Genomic DNA, 11,403 nt, shown 5'->3' with positions numbered 1-11,403 from the left:
TGCTGAGCACATGGAGAAGAACATTCCTAGAATAAAGTGTATTTGTCAAGTCGAAAGGCTTCTATTGTTACTAAATCATTACAAAAAAAGGACAATTCTGTTTTTGTTTCATGTGATGTTGTAGCAGCTGTTGTGTGGTTTTCAGTGCACGGTTGGTGATGCATGCAGATCAGCTGCCAGCACTCCAAGTAGAATTAATCCCACAGCTCAGGACAGTTCATGGCCTCTTTTACACTCGTAAACTGAGTCATCTCGCCCCCCAAAAAGTTAAAAGGGAATCTTCATTTTTTCGGAACTATTCACCAACTCCATCCATGTCTGAGTACCACACACAGTGAATTTCATATATTTTTCTCTTTTAGAGCCAGATGGAGACTCCAGCAGACAGAGGAGAAGCGTTGCAGCTTGTGGTAACAGAGCTTCTACACGCTGTTCTCAAAGGTGCCTTTTATTCCAGAGTGGAACTGGTGGAACTGGGAAAGTGGGGGGGTGAAGTCATGTTCATCTCCACAGTCGGTTATGGAAGTTTCCGTACCCAGGGACTAACAGAAGTTAGTCTGGGCAAATACTTTTATCTGTAGTGACTTTGATAAGCAAAATGATCTCAAGTTTTGTGTTGCTCATTTCTGTTACCGCATAGGTTTCTATTCCTGTAGCGATTTACACGAAACACGTCAAGGGACCAGCATCAGGGCACCATATTGTACTAGTCCTCCTGTGATCACAAATCCACTTCCTCAAATGCTGCACAATCACAAAGAAGTCTTTAACTTAAATACACAAAAAAATAACTGTTAGGATTCAGTGATGCGTTCCTGCATCTTTGTTGCTTTATAATAGTAACAGGTGGCACACAGTATGCCTTGTTTTACAGCAAATATGTTTGAAACACACCATTTAGGAGTGTCTTGGAACTGTGTTAGTAATGTACTCACAATAGTACAGTTTTAACTTTCATATTTTCTCAGATTTGTTCTCTATTTAAACTGTTTTGGGTGTGTTGAGGACTAAGTTTGCTCACGGAAAACAAGAGCCGCAGTATATTGCATTTGTGTCGTGATTTTTCTGTAATGGAAATCTATTTGTAAGGTGATCAATGATTCAAGGCAGTTGGGGATGTGGAGGCCCACAACCGCAGGAGGTCCTGTCCATCTTGTGGTGCGACAATTAGAAGGCCTATTTGAGCTCAGACTTCTACAAAGCTTGTGTACTGCTTTATGTAGTGGTTCATTGTTCCTCAATTTAGAGCAGCTGCTTGTGCTCTTTCTGCAGGGAGTCTCTAGAAATGTCCCCAGTTCATCACCTAGAAATGAGAATCCGGACTCGCCATTATCTCCGACTGCTGCTTTTGACTTTGGGGCTACAGTACAAGGATTCCTTGTCCTTGCTGTCACAAAAACATTGCAGGGAATGAAGTAATGCCTGGGATTGAGAGGGGGGGAGACAAAGAAAAAGGCTGGTCTTAGTTTTATTTATACAAACAGCAGAGCTGCTGTCAGATTCTAAGCTGGGATCCGCAGAGCCGGGTGTCCTCTGTTCCTCTGGACATGAGCCTCAGGAGGAAGAACAGGAGCAGTGGAAACATGGGCTTGATAACATGATAATGACCAAGTGAAAACGAGACAGGATTTGAAAGCCAGGCAAATATAGCTTCTCTGTGGTAATTACAACAGTAAAACGGAAACTTTATTTAGTATTGCTGATGACAGCCTTGCAAAAAAGGGTTTTCTTCCTTCAAAGAAAAAGAACCTTATTGGCATGATGGAAGAGGAACAGCTATCCAGTGACACACAGGCTTCCACTGCAGGTGCGCAGCTGCGTGATGGGGGAATCTTCACCTAATAAGATTAATGTCCCAGAGGAGGTGACAAGGGCAGCTGAGAGAGGCAGCACAGAGGGCAACACTGAGGACAAGGGGATCAGGGGGCAGAGCGGCTAATGGCACAAGGGAGAGCGGTGAGCTGTTTCTGCTCATTGCCCAAAAATTAGTCTTACAGGTTTGAATTGACTGTAGAAGCGAGAGTTCGACATGTAGACAAGCAACGCTTTAGGTCGTGGTACATGTAAAAATTGCCTGATGACAGCTTCTTGTTTGCTCTCAAGGGAGAACAACCATGGGAAGGAAATATTCCTCCGACTTTGAAGTCTTGCAGCTCTAGGCAGCAATCTGTACGGACGGGGGAAACCATTAGAAGTTGGTGCTGGAGCTTAATGGAAATCTGCCTGAGACTAAGTTTGGTCAATCTACTACACTTGCTATAGCACTGCACACTGCTTGCCACCTTCACTTAACCACATCTCAGCACACAGACTAAACTTCTCATGACCCGTACATGTAAAGTGAATGATGGGGACAGAGACAGGTTACACTTTTTGAATGAGAATGACCTAGTGCTGGAATTGTCCACCAGAGTCAGTTTTACAGCCTATGAATTTGTGGCACAAAGAGGCACACAAAACATTTTTTTTCCTTATGTTGCATTATACTATAGATTTATATAAAAAGACACTGACTTTTATAAACTGTGTGTCAATGCTTTGTTGTGATGAAACTGTTAATGTTCACCTTCGTGTGTAAATTTAATAAACATAGACAGGTTGCAACACTCAAATATCACTAGTGGGTGTTTGTAAATGAACTGCATCGTCAGTACAACGCCAATTTTAGCTTTTGAAGAGTATCTGGGACGATGTCTTGATTCTTTGTTTTCTTGTTCCACACCTTTATTTTAGGTGGACCACAATGACACAAGCTTGACGGCCTCCATGGTCCTACATCAACGCAGCGTCCATGATCAGCGTCCAGAATTCGGGTTCACGTTCCCTTTAAAAGAGGTGGACCGCCACGCTCGAACGAGACGAGTTTTCGGCCAATCACGTCACAGAATTATCACACCCTTATCCAATTGACATGAGGCTTTCGTATAGGGCGTGGCATCGCTCCGCAGCGGTCATGGGGCGGTCTGTCTGTCTACTGAACCTTGAGCAAATCTGAGAATATGGACTAACAGAAGCAAGCAGACCGAAGTGGTTTTATGATTTTTAAACGATTTCATGTATGTAAGAGTAAAGAAAAGAACGCGAAAAGTAAAGGGGGTTGTTTCGTCGTCCGCTGACATACGAACGGGGGGCGATGGACACATGGAAGTGATCGTCTGTGGATGTGAGAAGAACTTTAAATATCCAGCGCTGCTGCCCTCTTGTTTCTTTCGGACCTGTTCGAACAGCTCGGGCTGCCGCGGGCAGGACGGTGGGCTCAAAGGATGGATCAGGCCAGTATCCTGCGGAAGTTCATCCAGGGGGTTCAGGCCATGCGAGCCGGGGACCAGAAAGGAGAGGACAACTTCGGCAGCGACTTCATGGTGAGAGCCGAACGGCCGAGCCGCCACTTCTGGACACAGATTTATATCGCTAACGTACCTGTATCGTGACTGCGGACACACACACACTGTGACACAGTGTATCACTTTCAGCCGGTGTAACAATAGCTCTCCCCGGGTGCTGGAGACCGCCCTTCTCTCCTCCCTGCTCAGTGCGGCCTAACACTGCTGTTTCCCAGCATGATGATGAGCTTCGCCCTCATCCGTCCGCCGTTCCTGCGGTCCGGCCCTGGTGGTGTGTTAACTGTGCTAGCCTAGGCTACGGGGTTTTTTCGTGCCCCGACTGGTGGGCGAGACAGGCTCAGGGAACAGGCTGGGCGATTGTGAACCTAGCCGGCTCTCCCGGAACGCAGTGTGCCGTCAGCGCTCAGGACACGCTGCTCTGTACTGAGTCAAGTCTGTTCCCACCGTCTCGCGTCCGTAGATCCGGAGGGGACGGGGGGGCGAACGAATGTGCGGTTTTACTACTCACTACTGTCCCCCCGCTCGTGTGAAACAAACAGCTCTGACAAACTGCTCACATGAACACGGCGGTGACAGAGTGTGTCTTTCCAGGTATCTCGGGGTTTAGCATCTGTTGATCTGTTTCGGTACTCGGTGCTGTGTGTATCATATGGGGCGTATCAAGCCCTCGGGTATTCGGGTAACCAGCAATAAATAGCAATAGTACTCAGGAGTGATACACGCATACTGGGTTTGGTCGGGCTTGTATCAGATGGGGATACGTCACGTTCCCCCTTTTATCCCCGTGGTTTGTGTCAGTGTAGTAACTTCACTACGGCGTGTGTAACTGGGCACGGTTGTACTACCCCCTTGACAGACAGGTCCAGATAGTTAGCCCCCGTGTTGTGGAAAATGACAGTTTTTATCCGCGATGTATTATGTAGCAAAACTGGAAGTCAGCCTCAGTCTCATGAACACATTCCTGTGTTTTTTTTCCGTTAATGGCCGCTCAGTCATTGTGCGTTAGTGGTCGCAGTAGACCCTTCCCGGCCGGGCACTACTTTATGATGGTGACCCATTCTTTCCCTGTATGCTTTTTTTGGGGAAGCTGTGCTGTGTCCACACTGAGTGTAGGTGTCGCGCAACCCCGGCGCGGCGGCTCGTTACTGGACCGGACGGCGCTGGTCGTCAGTGAAGTCCATGTACGCGGCTGTGGGGCACTTGGCGGATGTTGCGCAAGGAACCGCTAACCCACAGCTCTCGCGCTAGGAGCGGTGCCAAGCCGCGCGCGTTCGCCGCCTCTCACGTCGTCGCCGGATGGGATTGGAGCGGTTGCGCAGCGCCTCGTCCTGCTTCGTCTTGTACGGATTCGGCGGCTGTGGGCGCAAGCAGCGGGGCTCGTGCTGCCCACCGTCATGGAAAAAAATTTTTGATGTATTTTTGAAGTTGCGACACACTCCTTTCATAATGTGTACCTGTAACTCTGGAGTGACGCTGTGGTTTCTCAACCCCGCACGGGCGCGCGCGCGCACGCACACACACACACACACACACACACACACACACACACACAGAGAGAAAGAACAAGGCCGTAGGCTACAGCCATTATTACACACGGGATCTTTCAGTTTGCGGTGGCCTTCCACCTCGCCGTCCACCAGTCACTCCGTGAGGGAGCCCACCGAAAAACTAACGTTCGACTCCGCACCGGCAGTACCACTTTCGGAAAGCGAATTAACATTTTCATGCCATGGTGGTCCCGAAAACTTCAGTAACGAAATAGACGACGTGAAAAAACAAATGTTCTGTAATCCTAGTAGTTCGCCGATGTGTTGTGTTAACACGTAGCCGCCTTCCGCGCGGTTCATACGGACCGCGTACAAAGCAAAGGCCCAAGTGCCCGCTTCTTTTCGTCGTGGTGGACTGGGATCCAGCACGACATGGGCAACAAGATATGTTTAAGTACTTAAATGACTACTTATATCTCGCTTGTAATTCGTTCTTGTTCGTAAATGCCCGGAATGAAACGGATTAAGTAGTACTGTACTAATCCCTGCAGGAAATTTTTTTTTTTTTTTTTTTTTTTTTTTTTTTTGTTCTTGTTATTGGCATTATTTATTGTTTCGTTTTTGTGCAGTTAGCTATTGTTTTTTGTTCATAGTCTGTGGAAAAGCACTCAAGAATTTCATGGTGGTTATTATGACAATAAACCTTGAACTTGAAATTAACACAATTTACCCTACGTGTGAAATTCCCATGAATAACCTTTGGACAATTCTGATGGATAACAATGTGAAAAGTATGCTGTAGGTTAAAGTGTAGGTGTATGTTAGTACTGGAGTAATGGGTGTGATGGGCAAATTGTATGTCCATTTGAAATTGGTGTGCTTTTTTTTCCCCCCTTTTTTTTTTGCCCTTGATGTTTTTGATAGAGCTGCTGCGAGTCTAAACAGATTTGTGGGAAATTACTGGCTGTATGTATCAGAAACTTTCTAAGTGATATTGTCTTGCATAGAAATACCCTCTTAAAGTTTGGCGCACTCAGCTGCAAATCAGCAGTTGCTTGTCCGATACTACATATATATGTACACATGCGCGCGAAAGCCATTAAAGCTGGTCACACACGCTAAAACCTAATAAATATGTAACTGCCTTATTGAAGGGGATCAGTGCAATTCCACTACTTCAGCCCGAATCTGCAGTATTTTTGCGAGAAGTTGAGTTTAATATCCATGGCAACGTCTTCCATCCTCTTCCTGTCTGCATTAACTCCATGTGTCTGCGTTTTTTGGGAGGCTGGGATTTTTCACCCCTGGGGGCAAAGTCAGAGCCAGGCCCACTTGCCCCTGTTGTCTCTGAGCACTGAGCTCACACATGGCTGTATGACACTCTCCTCTCTGCTCTGCTGGCTATGAGCCTGGAATCCACCCCAAGATCATCCACTGCAGCGTTTTGTAATAAATTTGCAAATGATTGCAAAAAAATAATATTGCAAACCCATGAGAACCCTTGCACCAGAAACCACACGAAGCGAACTTTGCAGGGAATGGTCTATTTTGGGTGTCCCTGTCGTGATGGCTGGAGCAATGCTGGGTTTCCGCAGTGGCTGCAGTAGCACTCATGTAGCGGCAATAACTCGCACTCCTCTGGCAGCCGGCCTCCTCTTTGCTGGTCGCACCGTTGAAGAGCTCGTGGGTGTGTATCTCACTGGACTGTCGCTTCTTATTCAGCTCAGAAGACAGCGAAACAATGGCTACTCTGCTGTGCAGCAATCTCGAGACACTCCACGGAGCCTTATAGGACACCTTTAACAAAGGCTGCCGAACCGGCGTTGCGGATTTTTTTTATTATTATATTTACTTTGTGAGACTGACTGGGCCGAAGAGGAAATATATAGGTGCTTCTTGTGTTTGTGACTTGAGTTCAGGTTCTGTTTACTTTCGGGTTCAGTCTCAGCAGGTTTGGTCGGCCTGGGTCAGGTGTTTGGGTCATGTGTTCAGCCTGACCAAAGAGCTGAGTCCGAGTTCGTGGGCAACAAGGAGGAAGTCTGCAAGCTCCACAGTAAATTCTGTTTTCTGCACTTCCTTTTTTCCTGTATTTTTGCTTTAAAGCGACATAAAGACATGCACAAGGATTCTGTGGCATTCTTTGCTACGTACTTCAAGCAGGGTACAGGGCGGTTGGTTTAAATTTTCCGCCTTTAGTCGTTCACTCATGAATGAAACATGCCACTGTTTTTACCTAGAGTGTATCTAGTGAGTTGTTTTAAGTACTTCATTATTTCTATGGTTTGTGGAAGTTGCCCCCCCCCTGTGACATAGCAAGGTCCTCTGCACCATGGGTTAGACTTTTGGTCAGAGAAAAGGGAAAGGACAATTTGGAGTGGTAGTTTTATTGACTGACTTGAAAATGTTTGTGTGTGTGCGTGCGCGCGCGCGCACATGTGTTGCATTTTATCACAGGTTGTTTCCATTTTGAGGTAGCACTGCTGGAAGGCAGTCCTATTGGTCTACAGGCTACAGGAATTGGGTGCCAGGCTACAGGAAGTGGGTGGACAGCTAAAGGAAATGAGCGAACGGCAACAGGAAGTGGTCAGCTAGCTTCCATGGTGACCCCAGAGGACCTACTGAATGGCTGGTTCCACCCGACCCTGAGTCATCAGCTTTCCTCAGGTGTTTCCTCTGGCCTGGCTAAACGCCCCCCTCCTTCCTACCCAAACCCGCAGCTATCCATCTAGTGGCCCTCCATTCATACCCCACCACCACTGCAGCTGGCCCAACAGGTACCAAGTCAATGCAAACATCTGTGGCGGAAGGGAAGGCCCGGTCCCAGAGGTCTTATTCCATCTGAAAATCTGCTTCTCAAAAGAACCTGCTGCACTGTTCCCTAAAAAGGACACCTTCATGCCCCAGCGTCTCTGTAAGAACATTACCACCACTTCTGTCCTGGCCTCGCTCAGGTGTTTCACCACTGCACTGAATCAAAATGACTCTGATTCAGCAGTAATTTCCTGCTATTCTCATAGAAGTGATTACTCATGCCTCTTTGGCAGTTTGCCGATGAAACTTGGTCAGAGTGCCTGGGGAAAGAGCGACATGCTTATGTCATTTTTTGACATCTTAGCTCAAGGAATTTTCAAAGTTGCCAGCTGTGAGTATAGTGTTAGGAATGATGAAATTTGATAACTGTACAGATGTGCTGATCGGAACACAGGAGGTTGACTCGTGACCATACTGATTATTTTCCACAATTAACTGATGATGAAAGAAGAATGGGGGGGGGGGGGGGGGGGGTCGCGAGATTGACGAGTGGCTCAGTGCAGCCGCTGTGATGTTAGAAACGCTGTATATGGGACTGTTATGGGGAACCAGGAGCTGAGTCCTTGGACAAATCTTGCAGTTTAGTGCTCAGTCTACATCCTCACCTACAATCGCAAGCTTTGGCAAGTGCCTAAAAGAGCAAGCTCATGGTTTCAGGTGACGGAAAGGAGATTCTTTCGCAGGGTGGCAGGGCTCACGCTTTGAGACAGCATGTGGAGCTCAGTGGTCACAGAAGCCTTCGGGGTTGAGGAACCAGTATGGTTGGTTTTACTGTTCATTAAGAAAGCCCTCCAGGAGCCTCGTGCGAGACGTGCATCGCCCACGATAGGACGTCCCTCCGCAGACCCCGGACATTCTGGAGAGATTAGCTCTTCCATCTCCCCGGGAAATTCTTGGGGTCCTCCAGGATGAGTTGAGGACTTTCTGCAGAAGGGCAGTATGGTTATTCCTGCTCCACCTGCTGCCAGTGCAGCCCTCCTCAGGACTTGCGATTTTTAAAAGGATATTAGATGATTTCTACAGGAGGAACACAAGCTGTAATATTTTAGATACTGTACCATGTCATAAGTGTCTAGTGAATTACAAGAAGTGAAAAATACACCATATTAGTACAGTCCACATGGTACCACATTGAGGAAGCATTAATAGATGTTACCAACTGCAGTCCGTTGCTTTCTTTGACATCTAATTCTTTGTAAGAAACTCACAATTCACGATCCATACCCACCGTTAGTCAGGAAACGCAACACTTCACACAGTCTATAGACAAAGCTGTAAAATGAAATGGCACGTAGCAGGGAAACTGAACTACGTGGTACGTAACGGGCAGAGAAACAGTGCAGTCCTGTTAGATAGTGTACACGCACCCGTTTCATTACGAACACATAGAATTTCTAGGTCTTTCATGCTATTCTAATGTGATTTAGACTTTCTTATACTTTCCAACACAGTCACCGCTACAAAATGTGACTTGCCAAAAATGAGAAGCGAAAACGTGGACATCTGTATTTGGAAAATGGCAAAAATGAGATGTTTAGCGGTGAGGTTCTTCTGTGTTCTGCATCAAAGAGAGGTGTACCTGAGAGCTGGAGGCAGCCACTGTGGTTGTGGTTTACAGGCCTCGGGTGGGTGGGGGGGTTCTGCTCTGATGCGCAGCCGGGGGTTGAGGGGAAGCGGAGCTTTGACAAAGTTCACTGGAGAGAAGGGGCAACAGTTGGCCGACTGGCTTACCTCGCCTGTCGATCACTGGGGTGCCCCGACCTCCTTTCCACGAGTGTTTAGTTTGGGCTTCCTACCTCGGGTCCTTGCAGATGACATCCTGAGCCTGAAATCCCGCTCAAGCATGTTACTGAAACACCTAAGTATAACATTTGTGCCTCCTGACATTTTCCATTTAAAGTGTCTTGAATTAGTTTTTACACCGTTTTTACTCTTTGCTGGAACAGTTCAGGTTAAGTGCCTTGTTCATTAACAGCAGCAGCTGTCACACAAAGCAGCAGTTGTACAACAGCTGTTCGCATCCTCCTGGGCTTTTTCACCAGTTCCTCCCAGTACTGTTGTGTCACCACGGCGGTGGTTACCACACCGCAGAACGTGGTGCTCTGCAGACCGACTCCTTTAGTTGAGTCGCTGCGCTCTATGGTTCAGCCTGTTACTCGGCCTCAGAATGGGGCGGAACCATCTATTGTGGAGCGGGTTGTTTTTCACATGGCCTCCATGACTCTTTGCACACCCACAACCTCCAGAGACTCTGGTGTCGGTGAGGAAAGATGGTTAAGAGGAACTGTTAAACACCGCTTCTGATCGGAAAGACTGCAGGTTCTCGTCCCGCTGGGATGTTGGATGCTTGAGTGCCGCTTAGTCTTGGTTGGTTCTGTAAAAATGTGAAGCTCTGACAATCTGTGTAAAATTTTACACTATTTCAGTAAAAAAAAAAAGTACAGAACAATACAGTAAGGAGCAGGGGAGTGATGCGCGGTAAACCTTTCTCTCAGCACACATCTCCCTCCTCAGCCCATCTCCCCACTTCTTCCGTCAGTCGGCAGAGCTCTTGGCACTTCTCTCGAAGTGGGCGGGTCTCAGTGGGCAGTCCCCCACCTTTTTTTTCGGGAATTTTTTTGCGGATGTGTGTGTGAGGGGGCGACATTATTACCATAATCGTGTGGATGTTACTGGCTGACAATCAGTGCAGCTCTGTTTGTTTGAGTGCTGCTGTAGTGCAGCGAGGGGTAGATGGCAGAGCAGGGTGACCTATTTCTGTGCGCGCGCGCGCTCTGTGCTGTGTGGGCCCTGTTGTGTGTCGCTCGTGGGCACTGGTGGTATGTACACAAGGTGCCACATCCTGCCTCCTCCCCTCGCAATTTCCATGGAGATGCCACACGGCGACCTGCACGATACTTGCGGCCTAACTTTAATCATGAAGGGAAAGCGGGAGAACGCGTGCGACTGCTGATGCGAGAGGATCGGATACTGCGTGGGATCTCTGTCAGTCTTCTCGCTCCTTCCCGATAGTGGAAGCTTCTCCGCTGTGGATTCTTGATGAACGTGATTCGCGGGTTGCCGCCTCCGTTCATCTCGGCTGGATCTGGGGAGTTGAGGGCTTGGGTTGGTGAGATCGGGTGGGTGGGTGGGTGAATCTAGGAGATGAACCTATCCCATGCTTAAGGTTCCTCCTGCATATGAACGGACAAGCTGACACGGAGAATGGCTGGAGACGATAGTGTTTTTTTTTGAAGTTCTTAAGCAGAGGGGCAAATGTGTGTTCAAGCCCTGTTTATTGATCGTTGGCGAACTGTTGAGTACTGAGCCAGAATGGCTCCATGTGGCTTGGTGTTGAGTTCGGTTTCTTTGCTGCACAGTCACAAGGCAGCGATCGCGATGCATGCTCTCCATCAGATCCAACGACTACAACCCCAACCGAATGTGTCCATTTTGATTGTCATTCTGTTCCACCCATGTCGCACCTTTGGGGCTGCATCTCAGTGCATGCTGGGTAAATCTCAATGGGGCCAAAGGTGGCCTTGTGGAAGAGTGGCTGTCAGTGTCACAGTTGGTCAGTCATCTGTCTGCAGAGGAGGAAACGCAGCAGGGGGAAAAAAAAAAAAAGTTTCTGATCATTGCAAAAAATATACAGCAAAATTGTACAAACTTGGTGTGATCACAGGTTATGTTTTGCATTTACTACTCATTCAGATAAATTACTTATCTGACACTATTTTCCAGTGTTACTTAAAAGGTTAGGTGTGTGTATTAAGCTGCTT

General features: G+C 47.6%; 1 protein-coding gene across 2 annotated transcripts in view; it reads left to right on the top strand.

Annotated features, from left to right (window-relative positions):
- The first annotated feature begins 2,955 nt into the window (after positions 1-2,955).
- Positions 2,956-11,403, top strand: part of LOC108931542 (tyrosine-protein phosphatase non-receptor type 12-like) — a 26,316-nt gene continuing 17,868 nt past the window's right edge. Inside the window, exon 1 of one of the 2 annotated variants that reach the window (XM_018747347.2) lies at positions 2,956-3,362. In XM_018747347.2, coding sequence (XP_018602863.1) covers positions 3,264-3,362 — 99 coding nt within the window. In that variant the 5' untranslated portion in view covers positions 2,956-3,263. The remainder of the gene's footprint in view (positions 3,363-11,403) is intronic. The other variant, XM_029246290.1, reaches the window with a different exon arrangement.

Source organism: Scleropages formosus, chromosome 2 (assembly GCF_900964775.1).
Source record: "Scleropages formosus chromosome 2, fSclFor1.1, whole genome shotgun sequence".
In the NCBI taxonomy this organism is placed as follows: Eukaryota; Metazoa; Chordata; class Actinopteri; order Osteoglossiformes; family Osteoglossidae; genus Scleropages; species Scleropages formosus.
Note: the sequence above shows the minus strand (reverse complement) of the source record. Positions and strands in the feature narration are given on the sequence as shown.